The sequence below is a fragment of the Solanum lycopersicum genome, chromosome 1 (genome assembly GCF_036512215.1).
Source record: "Solanum lycopersicum chromosome 1, SLM_r2.1".
Lineage (NCBI taxonomy): Eukaryota > Viridiplantae > Streptophyta > Magnoliopsida > Solanales > Solanaceae > Solanum > Solanum lycopersicum.
The window spans coordinates 80668595-80689218 of record NC_090800.1 but is presented as its reverse complement, the minus strand read 5'-3'; the positions used below and the strand labels follow the sequence as shown (position 1 = coordinate 80689218).

Below are 20624 nucleotides of genomic sequence, written 5' to 3'. Positions count from 1 at the left end.
AACGAAATGTTATGTTGCACCATGCTACTTTTGTTACAAGCACATGTCAAAGAAATTATACTTTGTATAGAATTGGAAACACTATCTAGGCCTAGCAACAAGCAATGTGAAAAATAAAAAGCAAAATGAGAGTGATGTATCACTAATTCAACAAAAGTATGAACTTCCAAGCTACTTTTTGTGAAAGTGGAGGAGTAGTGATTGTCTTTTTGGTTTGGCTTTCACATATAAGTTGATAGTAAAAAGTGAAAAAGAAGGTGTTGCTGGTGTATTGTCCTTACCAACCACATAAAAACACAGCTTGTGAATGCTATATCCATTATTCCACATTTGAACTTGTGAATTCTATATTAGTATGTTCTCAAAGCGACATGGTAATTGGAATTGGCGTAATTATTAAGATAGTAATTATCAGTTTATTAGTAATTACACTGACATGTTTATCTATTTCAGTGTAATTACACATGTTCTGGTTGAATGCGCGATAATAAAATTATATTTAATTTTTAAAATAAAAAATAATTATTTAAAATTTATAGCAGACAAATAAGAAACTTTTATTAAATTAAATATTTAAGATATATATTTTTATTTTGAGAATATATCAATTAATAAACATATGTTCTTAACTAATATAATGAAAAAATAATTGATTTATTTTTTTAAAAAATTAATACATTTTAATTGAATTGATCATAAAAACTAAAAGTACGTAGTTTCTACAAATTCTTGAAATGCATGTTTAGTAAAAAAAAGATTAATATATAAATAAAATGTCTAGTATTAAAATGTTTGACAAAAAAATAATCTATCAAGTCTAATTAATAAACAACTTACAATGTGAATTCAATATTATCAAAACAAATTAAACTCAAAAATAATATAAGTTATAAATTCAAACAGAAAATTAATGTAAACTTCAGAAACTTTTAATATAGTAGTAAAAAAACATAAAATAATAGAAGTAAAAAAAGATTAAAACAAAAAATAAAAAGTAATCCATTGGTAATTATTACCAATCATTCACATATTTTTAGTAAAATTGAAGAGTGTAATTAATTATGTTAATTACATCAATTATCTGTATACTAGATAATTATTTATACAATCAAACATAATAGACAATATAATTATATACAATTACACTAGATAATTATTTATACAATCAAACGTAATAAACAATATAATTATATACTATTACACCAAATTTAATTATCAAACACAGTACAAAGAGGCCCTGTGTATTGCATTATTTCAAATTTTATGATGAAATTACAACTTTTTGGCTCTATAATCAATGTACTACCCACCAACTATTTCACATTTAATAGATGGCCAAACCACTCCTCATTTGTAAAAAATAAAATAAAATTATCTGCACTTATTATTTACATCATATTGTAATAATTTATATTATTGGTTAGATGAGAAATTAAGATTTAGAGCATGTATTAATGAAGTACTGTTTAGTAATAGTATACACAAAGATATGTATCATATATTCATTAAATGTACGGGATAAATTTTATTATGCGTTCATCTCATCTTCAATCTAATCCATTATATGACGAAATGATAAGTTATACAACTCTTCTACCTCATTTAAGAATAGTGAAGATGTTGATGACTAATGAAAGTAAAGAGTTCGATATATTGAATTGACGTGTCATTTTGATTAAAAATGGATAAGTTAACTGAAAAAAATGATAAATTTGAATCATTCTTATTCTTAGAACATTAAAAATAAAATGATATTATAAATAATGAACTATGTATAAATTCAAATGAAATTTAGATGTGACCTATGACCTAAGAAGAAACACAATAATGGTTATTGTACAGCAATTTCCATTAACTCTATTTTTACTTTTTTTTTTGTCAGGGGAGAAGTGATACCAGCAGTCCTCTCATGTGGATTCACAGTTGGGAAAAATTATGATAACTTTTTTGGGGGCCTAAAGAATTTTGTATGGTATCTCTAGTTTTTTGTTTTGTTTTGGTTGTTGGACAAAATAATAGTAGTATTAAAGGAAAAAAATATTTAAATGTATTCATGTATTGTTCAAAATTGGTTAATTTTGTACTCTACTTATATATGTTTTTCTTGGTTCATTCATAATTTTAAGAACTCCCATTATATATTTTCCTTTGTGATTATACTAATGGAAAAGAAATGAAATCTTTAAAGAAAAAATAAGATACGTAGTTTACTAATGGACGAACGTTACAAGTCCAAAATCTCTAAAGGAAAAAATAATACATAGTTACTCTTTGATTGAACGTTGCTATAAATTGAAGACGAAAAGTGATTTTTCTAATCGAATTAAAAAAATGAAAATAACGAAGTATGAAATTGTTTGTTCTTGAATGATGCTAAGGGTAAATTTGATATTTTTTCTAATAAATAAAAATATCTTAGTTGATGACAAATGAGAATAGGTACAAAATAAAAACACTATTTTTTGGGGTATAATGAAAGATTCAAAAAAAAAAAAGAGTTAGGATGCCCTACAGCACAACAATTCAAAATTATTGATGCAACATGTGGGCCAAATGAGTGGGCTTTATATAGCATCACTTTTAAAGGGCCCAGAGGTAGCCCAACCCTACTTCAAATCTTATGTTTTCCTTATTTTCAATATTATCTTCTATTTTCGTAAAATTCTCAAAAATCACTTATTTGTTAATGTATTCGAGCTATATATTATGTATTCAGTTTATTTTATAATGTATTTAAGCTAGTTTTTAATGTATTCGAACTATATATTATGTATCCGAGCTAGTTTTTAATATATCTGAGCTACATATTTTGAATCCAATTTATGTTATAATGTATCTGAGATTCTATTTAATGTATTCGAATTACATATTATGTATCTGATTTATGTTACTTTTTAAGAGATTAATGTAATTATAAACTAAAGAGGGATACATTGTAATTTCATATTAAAACTATGAAATATATGTAAGTTATAAAAAAAAAATTTAACTTAAAAACAAATATATCATCACAATTAGCCATTGATTCAAAATTACTACTATTGGTATCGATATTCTCATTATTAATGTAACAATCATCAAAATCTATATCATATGACAAAAGAAATTATATTTGTTATAGAATTATTCGTTTTAGATATTGTAAATGAAAGAAATACAAATACTTATGATTTATGGGTGTTTTATCAAATAAGATTATTCGATTTCTATAAGATAGATCTTTAAAATAAATTTTTGAGATGAACAAGTTTAAGTGGAGCAAAAAAAACTTATAAATAAATATCTTGTTAAAATGTACTAAATCAAATTACCAAGATATATAAATTTTAAAATCAATATGATTTAGACCTAGTTATTTTCAAATATTAATTTCAAACTTCTAGATATATAAATTGTATAGAGATATGCTTATATTCAAAAGTGTAATGTAAAAAAGGTTGACATGAATTTTTCTTTTTCCCTTTTTTGGGTTCTGGAAAATCACTTAACATCGGGGTGTATTATGTAAATCATCTTAAAAATCAAAGGACCTCAGTGCAAATAAAGAACGTATATATGGCGAAAACCCTAACCACCTTCAGTTTGTCATTTTAGAGATTTCGCTGCTACTTATAGCCAATCGGAGCGCGGCAGCCACCGTCACACCACCAACCAGCCACCATGGGTCGTATGCACAGTCGAGGGTTCGTCTACTCTTTCTTCCTTTTCATCTTTATTTTGTTCATTCTACATTTATACTGATAATTTTTAATCCTTTTTTTGTTGCTCAGTAAGGGTATTTCAGCTTCAGCTCTTCCATACAAGAGGACTCCACCAAGTTGGCTGAAAATCTCTGCTCCTGATGTAAGGAATTGCTTGCTTATTAGCTTTATTTCTTTTGTTTCTATCGCATGTAAAGTTAATTGAAAAATAAGAAAAATGTAGAAATTTGTAGCGATGCCTTGTTTGAATCCTAATTTTCCCTTATTGATCGCCACCACAAAGAGAAAATACCTTAATATTTTTTCACATTGCTTATAGTTGATTGTTTGATTAATATATGTTTCAAGAATTTTGAATATCCAGTTTCTTCTGGTGATGATTGCGGAACCTCAATGTGTAACTTTACATACATTGCGTACTTTTAGCTTTGCGCCTGCGAGCGGAATGTAACTACATTTGCTTTTCCTTTTTCAGTCTCTACTTTTTAAATTTTGCCTAGTGAGCATAATGTTATGTATGCTCTTAAAGAAAGACAATGTGGCTGTACCTTGTTTTATGGATTGTGTTTCCTTAAAATGCCTCTTTTACGCGGCTCAGTAAATGTCACTTGGCTGTTTATAAGATGGGTTGTTGGAGTTACCTAACTGATGCTGTCATACTCCATTGAAATGTGATCCATTCATTCAGTTTTTCTGTAGTGACAGTACTATCTTTTGCTCCAGGTTGAGGATAACATATGCAAGTTCGCCAAAAAAGGTTTGACACCTTCTCAAATTGGTGTTATTCTTCGTGATTCTCATGGGATTGCTCAGGTGAAGAGTGTTACTGGTAGCAAGATTCTCAGAATTTTGAAGGCTCATGGTACTTGTTTGTCTTTTGTGTATTTAATTTGCTCGTTTGACAATTACTTTCGATAAGAATGCTTGTATAACCTATTGGTCTTTCCAATTAGGACTTGCTCCCGAGATTCCCGAGGATCTCTACCACCTTATCAAGAAAGCAGTGGCAATCAGGAAGCATCTTGAGAGGAACAGAAAAGACAAGGACTCCAAGTTTAGATTGATTCTTGTTGAGAGCAGGATTCATCGACTTGCTCGCTACTATAAGAAAACAAAGAAGCTTCCACCAGTCTGGAAGTAGTAAGTTCATTCTTACCTATTTTACTTGGTGGTAATCTGCTTCTAGTTTCATCATCCAACGTACATTTCATTTTGTTTTTGCCTATTTTATAAGCTCATTGTTGCCTATTTTATTTCGTGGTGATCTGATTCTGGTTTAATTATCTAAAACATGTTTCATTTTTGTTTAGCATGTGTTACAAGTTCACGTGTGCAAGTTAAAATTCTGTTCTGAAATAACTTGTTTATACTCAGGCAGTCAGGCATGTTAAATAACTGTCTTAGGGAACACTACTAAGCTGGAAATGTTCTGTAGTTCCACCAAACGAGTTATGTAGGTTTATGGAATGAACTGGTGGGTCAAGTTCATTTTGGGGACTCGTATTGTTCCATTGATTTAATTGGTAACTACTTGATGCTTCCCTTTGGATACTTCATTGGCGTGATGTGCAACATCAACAGTAAATATTTTTACTTCCACAAGTGTAGGACACCTTTTTGAAATTGTAATTGCTGTCTGTGTTTATAGTTCGCGAGTTATGTCAGTTAAAGCATGCTTCTCCTGTGTGCCCCCACTATAATGCTTTTTTACTTCTTCACTCACTCCTCTTCCTCAATTTCTGTTAAATTCCGTACAATCTAGTGAATTGCAGTACTAAGGTCAATTTTTGCCTTGCAGCGAGTCTACCACCGCGAGTACTCTTGTGGCTTAGAGAAGGTCATGGATTGGGATTACAAGTTTGTTGGTCAAGTCCCATCTTCATAATTACAGACTTAAGTTGTTTTTGTATGAGAGACCAGGTTGTTTGAAACTTTGAATGGAACAAATTTTGTTTTATGAGAGATGATAAGGGGAACGTTTCCTACTTTAAATTTGCATCCAATTCTCTAATTACTAGTCGTGTATATATATAGCTGCTGTTAATTTCGGTGGTTATTAAAGTTTTGGAAATGAGCTTATTAATTGTGCCACATAAAACTAATAGATGGAACTGCGGAATTTGAATTATGCTTTTGCTGAAACAAGATAATTATGTGTCTTTTGTTTATCTTGCTCATTTATCATTCGAATTAGTGCATATGTTTGGATTCTCTTTCAAGGCGTTTGGTTTTTGAAATTTGGTGCTCTACTTTGAATATATGACAAAATATTCCAGTTCTTTTATAGTCTCATCATAATACTTGGCAATTCAATTGTCAAAGAAGCGCATCGACGATCTGAAGGACACGGCTCAGCTAGTTAGTCTTGTAAGAATGAACAAATAGCAATTCATTTCAGCTCATGTAACCTCCCTGTAAATTATTTATCTAATTTATTGCTATCCAATTTCGTATTTATTCTAGCTTCACTTTGATCCAAAATAAAAATGCAATTCCAATCAAATAAACCTTAACCCACTCTACCATACTTGCTCTCACACAGAGGCTAACCGGTCATCTTTATTGGATTAAGATGCCAAAAATAATTAAAGATCACCACATATGTTTCGCTTTTATATTTTATTGTTTGAAAATTAGCCTTACATATCCATCTTCTTTTATTTAATAATAATAATTATAAATAAGTTTAACTTTTCTAATTACTTTATCACTTAAGATTTTGTGTTAATAAAAAATAAGGTTCTTTAATTTCAAAATAATGTCCTTGCGTATTTCATCATATAGTTACATTTAATTTAATAACTATTTCAATTGCCTATATTTGTTTAGACATACTTTGAATTTTATACGGGAAGATCTATGTAATTGGAGCTTAACCCACCCATGTTCACTTTTGTGGTCAGTTTCCGACTAGTACGTTGCCGCCTTCTTTTTCTTCCTTCACCTCCTTTCACATCCATCCTCTCTTCTTCTTTGCTGCCTGGTTTCCCTGCTTCAATGGACAACACTGCTTTCAACAAACCTTCATCCTCATCCTCATCCTCATCCTACTCTGCCTTTTCTCATTCCAATAGGAGGTAAAACGAAAAATCTTCTTTATTGTTGATTTCAATCTTTAATTGAAAATTTTGATTTTGAATCAATGACAGCGGTGGTAGAGGAAGAGGAAGAGGACTGGACACGAGGGACAATAAAGAAAGATCAGGGGGCCGTGGCGGTGGTGCCGGCAAAGATAAAATTGATGCTCTTGGTAGACTATTGTATGTATATGTGTTCTTCTCCTTTCAGGATTTTGGTATTTGATCTATTTTTTATTGTGTGACCCATGCTAATCAATCATATCAACTACGCTTCAATTCGAAATTACTTGGGTAAGCTATATGAATTCTATGTTTAGGTTTATATGTCACACCCATGATAGTGTATGAATATGTATGCTTTGTAGTGTTTGGAGATCATAATTACAAAATAGTATCTACCATGATGATGCTTAGAGACAGTAAGGATATGTATGCGTTTCTGTCTGTTCTTTTCAAGGAGTTCTTCTGACTTATGAGTTGGTGTTTTTCGTGTTTTAACTAAAAATGGAGAAAATGCAAACTTTTAATTAGAGGAAAAGTTTTTTTGTTTTTTGAAATTCAGCTGTTTTCAGAGTCGAGATCTAGTGAAGTAACTCACAGTATAGCTTTTTTTTTTTTTTAAAAAAAGTTATATGCACAATCAGCTTAGCGGGCTTTATTAGTTGTCCCTTAAAGTATGATTGCTTAAAGGAGAAATTAGGGTTGTTATTTGAAGACCTCTTGTTATTCTTCTTTTTCTGTTTATTGCAAAATCATTCACCTGTTTTCTTTTATTTGATAAGAAACAGGTTCTTTTTTCTTTCTTTTTTTTCCTGAATTTGTGTGTATTTTAGGTATGGCAGTAGCTATGGATTAGTTGGCGTGGGGCTTTATGAATCCTCTCTGCCTATGTTGCTTTATTTCAGGCCTTCATTGTTCAAAGATTCGTATAATTCATAGGCAGACTATTTGACACTAGACACTAGACACTTCAACTTACTACAAGTATCCTGGTTTGGGACCAATAATTCTTGTTGCGAAACCAAGTGTCATTTGCCTTGAACTTTCTATGTTCTCTTATAAAAGGCCAAACTTTGTCTAAACTAAGGAGTCGTTTAGTTTGAATTCAAGTTATGACGGGATTAGTTATGATGAGATAAATTATGATGGATAAGTTATGTTGGGAATATTTTTTATTGAGTGTTTGGTTTGTTGAATTCTATATAATAGGCTTTGCATAAATTTTAAGAACAATTTAGTTATCCCGGGATTATTATACCACCCAATGGGAGGGATAACTTATCCCGGTACTAATTATTAATCTCAAGATAAGTTATCTCGGAAATGCCAACCAAACAACAAATTTAAATGGCACTACAATTTAATCCCATGACTATTTTGTGTAATCCTTCACACCAAAGGACCCGTAAATATGATCTTTGGAATATTCTGAAATGTTGTTTATCCTTAGGACACGCATTTTGCGGCACATGGCCTCTGAGCTAAACTTGAATATGAGGAATGATGGGTATGTGAAGGTGCAAGATCTGCTAAAGTTAAACTTAAAAACATTTGCGAATGTCCCATTGAGGTCACATACAGTTGATGATGTCAAAGAGGTTAGTTGTGTGAAGCCTTGTGCTCCTTCAATTTGTTGCCCTGTTTCTTGTATTAAGTTGATGAAAAGTTTGAATTGCTTCTTCTTATGATGGCAAAAGGTTGTTGACTTAGTTTAGTTGAAAAGATTGATACCTTTTGGTCCTATGTGGAAATTTTTAGTTTAGTTGAAAAGATTGATACCTTTTGGTCCTATGTGGAAATTTGACAGTGGTTGTCTTTTAATCTTTTCATTATCACAACTGACTATTAAATGAACTTGCTTTGTTTCAATTGAAATGACTGCTCCTTTCTTTAAATGACCTTGGTTTCTTCAATTGAAATGACTGCTCCTTTCTTTAAATGACCTTGGTTTCTTCAATTGAAATGACTGCTCCTTTCTTTTATTTGTCATTTTTGTTTCATATAGATGATTTCTTGCTTGCTTTCTAATAGGCAGTACGAAAGGATAACAAGCAAAGATTCGGCCTTTTGGAAGAAAATGGAGAGCTTCTGATACGTGCCAACCAAGGCCATACAGTGAAGGTACTTTTTCCTCCTGAAGTTGAGTAGTGTTATTTCATTGTATATTCCAGATGGAATTTTAGTTGGATAGTCTGTCAATAAGTTATGGCATTAAGAGGGAGAGCCTCTAGAGGATACTTCTACTATAGTTTTACAAATTCTAGAAATCTGATGAATGAAGAAGTAAATTCTCAACATAAATGAAAATGCGAAGGAAAAGGAGAGAATGTAAGACTGGGAAATGAGAGATCAAACATGGATACCTTTAAAAGCACATTAGTGGAGTTAGCAGATTTATTAGTAGTTGAAAATATATTGCTCCAGTGAAGGAAACTCCAGCTTTCTTTGTCGTTCTTCTTCTTTATTCCGAGCGTGTGACATCAAAATTTCATTTTTGAATAACTAGATCCAGCTTTTTTGCTGAATATAGTTGATGTTCAAATATATGGTCTTTTAAAAACTATACAACTACTTCAGCTTTCTTCTTTTTTCTTGAACATAGTTGATATCTAAGTATTTCATTCCTTCTATTTTGTACGACTGGATCCAACCTTGTGTTTCTAGTTTTTGTAGAAACTTCATTTGATTGTCCGCTTTCTTCTTCAATGTATGTCTATGACATTATATCAATCTACGAATTTGACTCTGCAAAGAAAATGGATGTAGTCTTACATTCATCAATAGCAAGTTATCGCAGTGATGAGAGAGAGTTTGGAGTTCCATGGGGATGTCCTTTTAATATCCCCTCTATATTGTGTCTCAAATCTGTTCTGGCTCTTTAAGCTCTTTCTCCTTTTAACATTCTCCAAATATCTTTTATATATCGATCCATCTCCCTTTTACCATCAATTTGTTGTGGAACTCCGTCCAATACGATTCCTTCCGAAGTGCTTGGATAATTAGTAGGCCTACTATTTGACTGATCCTTCTTTTTGGCCTCTGCACATATTTCATTATCTCAATTTGAATCTTATACGGTCATTGACTATGCAAACAATGGCACTACCTAAAATAAACATATGTAATCACCCAATATCAAATCATAGTCTATGAGTTGGAGATTTATTCTCTAAGTTTGTTTGCAACTTTGCAGATAGTTGAAACTGAAAGCTTATTGAAACCGATCGTTTCAGCTGATGAAGTTCCAGGTAAGATAATTTGTGCATTTAATAACTTATAAACACTCCTAGTTGGAGTAATGAAAAATTACTCTAATTTTGAGTCTGTCTGAGCTAAAATGTAACTGTTTTATACATTTTAAGCATCCTGTTCAACAACATGTTGACAGGTCACGGGATCCAAAAAATTCAACACAGTTAGTTAAATATAGTTTATTCCCTCTATCTGTGATATTCAGATCTGAAGGTCAACTGTTGACCAATTTTGGAACAAAATTCAACACAGTTAGTTAAATATAGTTTAGACTTTTAGTGACTTAACAATGTTAAGAATATATTACAGTTGATATTTTTCCTTGATACAGACTTGCAAAATATCACATTTGGGCTGAAAGAGAATGATTTTGGATCTTCCTTCCACCTTAACTTGTATGACAAAATCTCAAATTGTTGATAGTTATCCTGAAAAGATCATGCCTTTTTACAATGCAATAACAGCTACCAACAGTAAATTTCATTTCAGGATAATGTACATAAAGCTCAGTATTAGCGTTAATATATGTTAACAGAAGTTCGGGTTTCATTGTCAAGCTCTAGTGTTATATATGGTAGTACCAATACCAAAGAGTGATCTTGACCTTGTAGAAATGTACAATATAAGTTCAGAGAATCGTTCTTCATTTTTAAACTCTCGTCTTTAATATTATAAAACCAACACGAAAAATGGTTAATCTTGACGTCAATTGATAGTTATGTATATAATAACATGATATCAGTTCCTTGTCTGGTGCTGAAGAACAATTTTAGCATCAATGTCTCCCTGTGTCCTTAAAAAATTTCTCTCTATATTTGAAGTTGTGGTTTTCATTTGCGGCAATGTGCAGTTTGTGTACATGGCACTTACAAGAAGAATTTGGAATCAATTTTGGAGCATGGGCTCAAACGCATGAAAAGGTTACATGTTCATTTCTCATGTGGCTTGCCAACAGACGGTGAAGTAATTAGTGGTAAGATATCTCATAGCACCTTGAATCTATTGCTATTTTTATTATTTACGGATTCATTGGATTACATGCTACTGTCATAAATCCATAGACTCTGAAACTTTTTTCTCCTGGCATGTATAATTCCCGTTCCACACAAATTTTCTCTACTGGACCATCAAAGATACAGTTATTGATCTAGTAGAATCCTGACATGGTGCACTTCGAATCATTCCCTGCAATTTCTTAGATATTGGGCTTTCTGATCTCCATGTGTTAACTTATGGATTGTAGTTCATTTTTTACCTTCAGATCTTCCTCTATCAGCAGAGAACTCTTGCATTTAGACAATTTACCTGAACTTCAACAGTCTTGGCTTGCTTGGATGATTAAAGTTTCTTTGTTATTGTACAGGAATGAGGAGGGATGTTAATGTCCTCATCTTTCTTGATGTGAGAAAAGCTTTGGAAGGTAATTGGTTTTGATTTGTCGAATTCTAGTCGAGTTCTCTGAAGTATTATGAAAATTCCAATATAATGGAACGAATCAAAGTATAAGTTGGTCAAGAAAGAATATTCTTTTCTCAAAGTGAAGTCTTAGCTTATTTCTCTGTCCTTTCTCTAGATTCAATCACTAATCACCAAATAAAGTATATTCAGAAGTTGATATGTGTGCTGAAGTCATGAATATTTGAAAATCCTACTTTTTTGTTGTTTCTCACAGTTTTCTTGCATTGGTTCAGATGGGATGAAGCTTTATATCTCTGAAAACAGAGTTATCTTGACGGAGGGTATTGATGGTGTGGTGCCAGTGAAGTACTTCCAAAAAATGGAGTCATGGCCAGATAGAAGACCTATGTCATTATAGAATATGCCACTTTTTCACCCGTTTTCATCTGTTTTTTCTTCTTACTTTCTTGCAACTAACACTTGCCCCTCTGTTCCCAGGAGGAAGAGTAGTGGCGCCCTTTTTAGTGTCTTAAAACATTTATTGTGATTGGATTCATCATCTTATGTAGTGAAATCTAGTAACCACAAAAATGAACTCCCACCTTGGGTCGGGTTGTATATTCACAGTGAAGGGTTCAGAATACAGGCAGGTTATTCAAATGCTTACTTTCAATCAAAGAAAAGAATACTGGCAAAAGCATCCCACAAGCTAATAATTATTCCTTATTGAACTGCAACCAGTGAATGCATGAGTCCCTATTTAAGATGCTGTAAATACTGGTATTGGTAAGATATCAAATGAAAAAATGATTTTCACTCATAAGTCATAACTGTAACAAACCTCACCTACTTCTTTTTTCAACTTAAGGATATGCCCATAAATAACTTCAAAGCAATTCCTTGAACAACTTTACTCATTTCACATTTAACCTTACATCAAACACCGAACTCGAACTTGCATTTCGAATACAGAGGCAATGATGCAACAATATCTTACTAACAAGACCCCAAAGCAGAGTGGGAATGGCAAGCTAAATCAACCATATAGATAAGAAACAAATGCTGTGTCCACGTAACTGTCAAAGTTTCATCCTACTAGTGGAAACAGAAACTACCAGTACAAGTCTTTTGGTTGAAGTTCATTTTAACTAATAAGCTTCTCAGACTGAAAACAAGATGCTCCAGTGTATGATATACTTTTCCTAATATCCAGGCTGCTAAACGAGAACTCATGCAATTAGACATGATCCGCAAACAGAATATCAAGAACAATAATAACGTGGAAGATGCACAAACTTTTCTGTACATTGCTGCAGATGCCAAAAATGCCAAGTTATTTCCAAATGTTTAAAATGGGAAGAAAATGAAATCCAAGAAAAGCTCGCCACAGGCTCCAAGAGGATCACAACCCCCAATTGTGTGTACATATGCTTAGAAACAGAATGAAATATGGGGATAGCTTCCACTATAGTGCTCCGATGAATTCTGATACAACATAAACCTCATGAAAGGACCAGCAATTTAGCTATCTGTTTTAGTTCCCACTTCCTATGATCAGGGTTGAAGAGGTAAAATCAGCACTCAAGCTTTCACACCTCAGTGCCCAATTCGGAAATTCTCATTTTATATTTGACAGATGAAAGATCAGAAATTTACATTACTGCATCAGCATCTTGATCCATCCCGTCACATAAACCAGAAGTGCAACTTTCTAAAGCTTAAGTTGATGATAATATCTAAATAGGATTAGTCTCAGTAGCTAGTAACTCTAAGAGAAGCATACTCAGAGCCCATTCTATAGTATTGCTACTTCTTCAAACAGAATTAGTGCTGAAACTACCCAAATAGTCAATGAAATGGACATTTACACAATAAATTCACTTCTAAATCTGAAGGTAAAGATGGACCAGATAATTTGTATGAGCCATCAACAAGGTTTGGTACAGTATCAACATAAGAAAGACTGTAAAAGCTAATTTCCAAAAAAGACTAGTTGTTCATTGATATAGCACACTTCTTGAAGTTAGAGTTCGCATTTTACTTCTGAAGACCATCTTCAGAAGGGAGGAAACATTCTTAGCTTGCAGACATAAATTGTGTAGGCAGAAGTAGATGAAATGCAAATTATATCTCCTTGATCCTATACTAACTAATTTTCTGGTTAAACTCTAGCGTCTCACATACTCAAGGAAAGGAACATAGAACCTAGAGGAGCTGGAGCACTGCGGGGTTCTCTTCAGGCTTCTTAACTGTCAGTTTCTAACGGTGCTACTTATTCCTTGCCTTTCTTTCATTCATAAAGAAATAACAAACAGGGAAAAGGACAACAGAAATAATCTATTATAACGAATCTAAATAATCAACTTCCAGTAATAAACCACAAAATATGAATCACAAAGTATGGAATCTTGTTTAACCGCCAAAATAAGAAATATACAACCTCAACATTCATGTAAAAGGATGATCTCAGAAATGTCCTAACGAAATGAATCTATGCAAGAAATCAAATGTGGAACTATCATGTGCTACTCTTATTAGAACTTAATAAAGATGATACATCCGCTGTCCATCAATCAGCAGTGGTCTATCAGTCCTGAATCCTAAATTGAACAAACTACAACAATTACATTCCAAAAGTAATAAAAGTTGATTTCAGGTTCCATTTGACACAGATCAAATTGCTCAGCACAAAACTTCATCATCAGAGGGATCTGATGTGCTCCATATATGGCATCATCAAGATTTAGAAAGCAAGAAAGTGGGGCAATTTGATCGGATATGTGTTGAAAAAAAACAATCATAGAATCAAAATGAACAAGAATTGAATGATCCTACCGCACAATTCAAAGAATGTATCACTGGGCACTCTTCTTTCCATTACCATAGTAATTGAGGTACCATCGGACAAATTTCTTCAATCCCGTCTGTAGATCCGTCGTAGGCTTATATCCAAGCTCCTTGTGGGCTGAACTTATATTGGCATGAGTAAAAGGCACATCCCCATTCCTTGGCAACTTCATCACCAATCTCTTGGCCTTCACCTTTAGCAACCTCTCCAAAATGCCTACAAGATCTGAAACTGGCACAGGAGATGTGTTGCCTAAATTGAACACCCGCAGTTGAGCAGCGCCTTTCTTCTTCCCACCACTTCCAGTGCTCTTCTCAGCAGTATCCAATGCTGCCAAGCATCCTTTCACTATATCATCAATGTAGGTAAAATCCCTAGCTACCGTGCCATGATTAGCAGCCTCGAATATAGGAATCGATTTTCCCTTCAAGATATCCCTTGTGAAAAAGAAGTAAGCCATGTCTGGCCTACCCCATGGTCCGTAAACGGTGAAAAATCTCAATCCAGTTAATGAAAGCCCATATATATGATTATATGTATGAGCAATTTCTTCACCAGCCTTTTTAGTTGCAGCATAAAGACTAGCAGGCTGATCTGTTCTATCCTTCTCTGAAAAAGGTACTTTAGTATTCAATCCATATACAGAACTAGATGATGCCCACACAATAGCAGGTTGAGGATTAACACTTTTACAAATTTCAAGAACATTAACAAGACCAGCAATGTTACTATGCACATATGATCCAGGATTTTCCATGGCATAACGCACACCTGCTTGTGCAGCTAAATGCATTACATGAGTAAATGGAACAATATCAAAAAGTTTCTTCAAGAGGGTGGCATCATTGATATCACCCTCAACAACATACACCCCTGTTCGCTCTAAGAGCGCTTGTCGTGCTCTTTTGAGGGAAGGGTCATAATAATCATTGAAATTATCCAAACCCAATACGCCATCGCCACGGCGTTTAAGAGCAACTGAAACATGAGTTCCTACAAAGCCAGCAGCACCAGTAACCAATACAGAAATACCATTACGTGACCTTACTTTAGCTGAAGCTTTAATCCTTTTTTCCCAAGCAGGGCCACCGTAGGAGCTGGTTCTGAGAGATCTTCTTGAGAGATCTGAAGAAACAGGGGACGAAGAAGCTGGAGATCTGTAGAAGAATACAAAGATCAACCCCAAGAATACAAATGACCAAAATGTGAGCTTTGCTAGAGAAAAATGCATCCTTAGCCTATTGTAAGGAGACTTTTCCATCTTGAACTTTCCTGGGGTTGATGGGATATTGTCAATGTGCATCATTTGGGACATTACACTTTCCAAATCTTGGATATTTGAGCTATACCCACCTTGACTATTTCTTGTTTTCAAAGGAAATCTCCAAATTTTCTTGAAAAAGGCGAGAGTTAGGGTTTGAAAAAAAAGTCTCTTCTTTTTTGTTTTCCTTTTGGTTGTTGATAGTGGAAATGGAGATAAGAAGCAAAATAAAGGAAAAGGGGTGGCTATGAAGGTGATGATGAGGGTATTGGTATCATCAAACAAACAAAAAAGAAGATGAGGATATTGAAACTTTAGCCTATATTTATGGGAATCTTCTGGTTTCTTGGAGGCACTGGTTGTTGTTGGAACAAAATGGTAGTAGCAAGTAATTATTGTATTTTTTTTTTCTTTAACTTTTGTAGGGGTTTCTTTGCCTTTGGTTTTAGAAGAAGAAAAAAAATATTGATGATTGATTAAGAAACGGGTGATTGGAAAGAGAGAGAGAGAGAGTGTGGTTGGAGTGTAGACTAAATTTGAGGAGGGAGAAGAATGTGGTTTGAAGAATTTAAAAAAAAAAGGAATAATGAAAGATTGGAAGTGGACTAATAGCTAAGAGGTTGAGTTTTGGGGATGGGGTAGGTATATTAAGGACATAGTCAAACAAGAGTGTAGTTAATGAAAAATGGATTAACCTACTTTGAGTAAAAAAAAAATTTAAAGAACCCTAATTTTTGTCACATTAAAGTGCAAAAGGCTCACAAACACTACTCCTTTCTATCCATATTTACTTAGTTCTTATATATTTGAATATGATTTGGTAAAAATAATTTTAAGTTATTATATTTACATGTGAATTAAAATAATTAATTCTTAATAATTTGGACAAAATAGATATAAAATAATAAATAGATATTTATTTTTAATATAATAGACAAATTAAAAAAATAGACGAAAATAATATTTTTTTATAAAAAAAATAAGTGTTAGTTTAATTTATTTCATGCTCTTTTAAGTAAATTTATAAATGTAATATATAATTTAGTAAGTTAAGAGTATATTTCAACTTGGGAAGAGTTGGCTTTTGTCTTATTGTGGAAAGTGTGAGGTAGTTGGTTAATGCATTGATAGGTGGAAAAAAACAAAGGCTGTGAAGTTTTAAAGCCTTGTTTTCAATAAAAGCTAGTAGTTTATTTCATAAAATTTATTTTACTAAGCCAAATTTTAATGAGGGGAGTTTCTTGATTTGGGGAAAAGTCATTAAGGTTTTTGTGTGTTTGGAAGTGTGAGTAAATATGGGGTGGTTTGTTGGTGACAAAAGCTTGGATTTAATTATGAAAGGTGGTTAATTTTTACCAATTTTGGACGATAGGAAAAAAATTTATATTTTACATATACTTCTTTCGTTTTATTTTAACGATTGTTTTTTAATTTTTTCATCCTTATTAAAGAAAACAATAAAAGTTATATCTATTTTTATTTTGAGATTTTCCTTTCTACTTATAGCATATTCTAATTAATCACCATTTGATATGAAATGAAATTTACACTTCATCCATCTCATTTTTATTTTTAAAATAATCACAAAACAGTTTTACTTTAAAATTCAAGAGTAAAGTTGACAAACATTTCCTATTATATTGTAACATTAAAGAAGCATTATTTTTAATACTGCTTAATTTTTTTTAAAGAAAAAACACACTCTATAAACAGGAATAATTAGTAATTAGAGAAGCATTATTTTGGTTTTACTTAATTATTTTGAAAGTATTTATTATACGTTATTTGATTATTTTAATTGAAAATAACATGCATTTAATTTTTAAAAATGCCTTCTACAACTTTAGTGAAAAGAAATTTGATTTTTTTTAGGAATAGTTATTTATTTAACTATGCTAATAAGGCAAAATTATTGCATTATTAATACTATAATTTGCCATGAGAGAACAATAAGGACTTCCTTCTTACCATTTTTTGATGTAATATTTAATATTCATATATTTTTGGTTTGTGATGAATTAGAGAAGTAAATTTTGTAGAAAAATCAAATCAAATAGCTAATAAGTCCTCTTCACTTTGGAAAATTTTACTTTATTTTACCTAATGAAAGCTATATTTAACTCAACATGAAAGGCATATATGTATACCTAAAATAAAGTAATTCTCCTGCTAAAACGAATTATGACTTGCTTAGAAAAGTTAATGCCTCATAATTATTAATAAAACATTATTTACCTTTTTTAATCTATTCTTTTTCCATTGTTAGATTGCATATATATATAATATATATATTAATAAAATTCACAATTTTTGACTTATTTTCCAACACACATTCACGTTTTTCACCTTTTTTGAACTTATCTTTCTAGATCAGAAAATTATTTTGCTTCATGCAATGAATTAAACTTCCATATCCTTTTTTTCTTTTGCAAGAAGATGTTACTTAATTAATTATTATTTCGAAAAGTCAACTTTTTTATTGAAAGAAAATTAAATTTATAAAAAATAAGACTTCATAAAATAATAACTAAAATTGACAAGTATGAGATAATAATAACTAAAATCTATTTGAAATAAGATTGATACACTAAACCTTTCGTCGAGTCAGAGTTTCTCTTTGAGTATACTAAATTTTTATTTCACCTTTGATTTATTAAAAGATGAAGGGAAAATATAATATGAAATGTGTATGACTAAGAATACGCTTTCCCACTAATTGCATTTTTTGAGACCCATTGATAATGACAAAAAAAAAAAAGTTTTAATTTTCACATCCTTCCACATGACATTTGTTCTCTAAAAAGGCCAAATGCAAATGACTAAAGTAAATATTAGAGGCAGTACCATAATAGATGCGAGTACTTTCCGAATCATTATTCTTATAATACATTTTTCGAGAGATTATTTTCGCTATTCAAATAAGTATATAATTTTTTATCCACGTAATAATTTTGTATCGTAACGTCAAAATTTTCCTTTCGTACAAACTTTGCATCTAGCCCTAGAAGTGTGGAGGTATAAAAAATAGAGGGTGAGGTGGTGATGAGTTAATGCAAATACCTAAAAAGCAGACAAAGTCATGTGAAAATTCACATAAGTTTGCTTGTAATAAGGCAACCTTGAAAGCAAGGCAAATAAAACTCTCTTTTTTCAATTAACACCTCCCCTTATAATCAGTGGCTTTTCTTCTAAAGTTTTGTTAGGCCAGCTGTGATCAATTTCTATATCCATCGAAATTACGATAAAAATAGTTTTTAGCGAAACACATTAATAAAGAATACTAAAATTTTTAATAACATCAGTTAATTGTCATTAGATTTAATATCGTTACAGACTTTAAAAGTACGAATACTAAAATGTAACTGCCACTAATAATCGAGATTATTTTTAGTATAGTGTACCTACTTATTTCTACATGTGACTCTTCCTAATCCGTGAAATGTATGTTATATTTAAGTCAAATTTACTTGATTACATAACCAAATTTAGATTTGGTAAGATGGTAACACCATTTGATAATGTATCCATCCACTTGAACATTATTATAGAATAATTAGGGACCTTAATTAGAGCTAATAGAATCTTGTGATCCAGAGATTTAAGGACGGTGGAAAGAATTTTTTTTAAAAAAAATATAAAAAAAAAAACAAAGAAGGAGGGTGAACAGTTTAATATATAAAAAAAAATTATAATTATTTTAATGTATAGTGAGCATAGTAATAAGTAATAAAGCATGGAACATGATGGCAGCAGGTTATATAAATAAAAAGAAAACAACTGTTGGGACATGGTTTGCCTTACTTATTTGCCAACTTGCTCACATGGTTGCCTCTCCCATATAATTCTTTTATTTTTTATTTTCCTGTTCCCTATTACTATATATTTAATTCGAATATTCTTTTTTAAAAAGTACCATATCTCTTAATTATAATTAATCTTCGACTATAGTGAGCGTTTGATCATGAAAAATGAAAATAAAAGATATTACTTAGTTTTTAAAGTTGGAATTGGAGTTAAAGATTGTATATGGTCATACGTTGTGCAATAAGTAGTTAGATATCGATTGTATTTTTTAAAAAATTATGAAATACGTTTCAAACATAAAATGTAATACTAATTTAAATGAGGATTATCGTATATAAATAAAAAATAACTTGGATAGAATTTTGCAAAGAAAATTTGTAAAAGTGAAGAAGTAAAAATAGGGTTTTGGGTATCGGTTAGTTTTGAATCGTGGAGTAACGATTGATGCATCTTTTAAAAAAGAACGTGGGGTATTTTCCAAATTCTCAATACAACTTCAAGTTAAACTTGAAATTTTTATCATCAAACAGCGAATTTCAAATAAAGTAAAAAATTCTTTTCGAAAAAGGTGGAAAATTTTCATGGTCAAATAGGTAATACTCATATTTTTTTAATTAAATTTTTCCACTGTATCTGTACCTCAATTAATTCATATTTGCGTCTAATAAGATCCATGTGATTCGAACTCAATCTCTAATAAGAATTTAGTAATTTTATTTATACTATCAAAACATTTGATGGTAGAATAGGGACACTCCAATCAAACGTAAACAAAATACTTCCTCACTAGAATATTTTAATTGAAAGGTGGACACCAATTAGCCAATTCTATAGTAGTATTATTTATCTTTAGTGTTGTTAAATTTCTAAGCTAATTTATAAGCACATTGCAACCATATATAGATTAAAAAAAGGTAGATGATGTATATCATTATTCCTTTAAGATTGAGACTTCCTAGTTGTTAAGATTAAAAACTTACAATAATTGAAACAAATTTGGGATAATTACTATACAATTTTATGAATTGTCAATTGAAATAGTAGCTATCATGTGTTTACCTTATTATTCATTCTTGTCAACACTTCCATTTGGATCTCACCTCGAGTCATGTAGCAAACTTTGAGTCTTCCAAAATTCTTTTAAGTTTCAAGTTACTGTATTTAAATTATAACCTTGATTCAATTTTATTTTTTCTGTAATTTATCCTGAGTTTTTCTATCTTATTTAGATTTTTCATATATTTCGACTGTATTATGTTGTGTAAGTAGGTCACATCGGG

At 31.4% G+C, this 20624-nt stretch overlaps 3 protein-coding genes across 3 annotated transcripts; 2 read left to right on the top strand and 1 right to left on the bottom strand.

The window, feature by feature from the left end:
* The first annotated feature begins 3439 nt into the window (after positions 1 to 3439).
* On the top strand, positions 3440 to 5693 carry LOC101250446 (small ribosomal subunit protein uS15). Its single transcript, XM_004229758.5, has 5 exons — positions 3440 to 3683; positions 3771 to 3843; positions 4425 to 4563; positions 4655 to 4841; positions 5500 to 5693. Exons 1-5 carry the CDS (start codon positions 3661 to 3663, stop codon positions 5531 to 5533), a joined length of 456 nt encoding a protein of 151 aa, XP_004229806.1. The 5' UTR covers positions 3440 to 3660; the 3' UTR covers positions 5534 to 5693.
* Positions 5694 to 6201: 508 nt separating this feature from the next.
* LOC101250158 (uncharacterized) lies at positions 6202 to 12091 on the top strand. Its single transcript, XM_004229757.5, has 8 exons — positions 6202 to 6778; positions 6851 to 6961; positions 8232 to 8379; positions 8813 to 8902; positions 9975 to 10029; positions 10884 to 11006; positions 11397 to 11453; positions 11725 to 12091. The coding sequence occupies exons 1-8, from the start codon at positions 6585 to 6587 to the stop codon at positions 11847 to 11849; spliced, it is 903 nt and encodes a 300-aa protein (XP_004229805.1). The 5' UTR covers positions 6202 to 6584; the 3' UTR covers positions 11850 to 12091.
* A 1727-nt stretch (positions 12092 to 13818) lies between these two features.
* Positions 13819 to 16305, bottom strand: LOC101249858 (UDP-glucuronate 4-epimerase 3). The gene has a single exon (XM_004229756.5). The coding sequence runs from the start codon at positions 15592 to 15594 to the stop codon at positions 14287 to 14289; it is 1308 nt and encodes a 435-aa protein (XP_004229804.1). The 5' UTR covers positions 15595 to 16305; the 3' UTR covers positions 13819 to 14286.
* Between the last annotated feature and the right edge of the window lie 4319 nt (positions 16306 to 20624).

Coding starts and splice junctions, on each gene's coding strand:
- LOC101250446 (XM_004229758.5), top strand. CDS start 3,661: ATGGGTCGTATGCACAGTCGAGG. Junction 3,684..3,770: donor GGTCGTATGCACAGTCGAGG/GTTCGTCTACTC, acceptor TTTGTTGCTCAG/TAAGGGTATTTCAGCTTCAG. Junction 3,844..4,424: donor TGAAAATCTCTGCTCCTGAT/GTAAGGAATTGC, acceptor CTTTTGCTCCAG/GTTGAGGATAACATATGCAA.
- LOC101250158 (XM_004229757.5), top strand. CDS start 6,585: ATGTTCACTTTTGTGGTCAGTTTCCGACTAGTACGTTGCCGCCTTCTT. Junction 6,962..8,231: donor GATGCTCTTGGTAGACTATT/GTATGTATATGT, acceptor GTTTATCCTTAG/GACACGCATTTTGCGGCACA. Junction 11,007..11,396: donor AGACGGTGAAGTAATTAGTG/GTAAGATATCTC, acceptor GTTATTGTACAG/GAATGAGGAGGGATGTTAAT.
- LOC101249858 (XM_004229756.5), bottom strand. CDS start 15,594: ATGTCCCAAATGATGCACATTGACAATATCCCATCAACCCCAGGAAAG.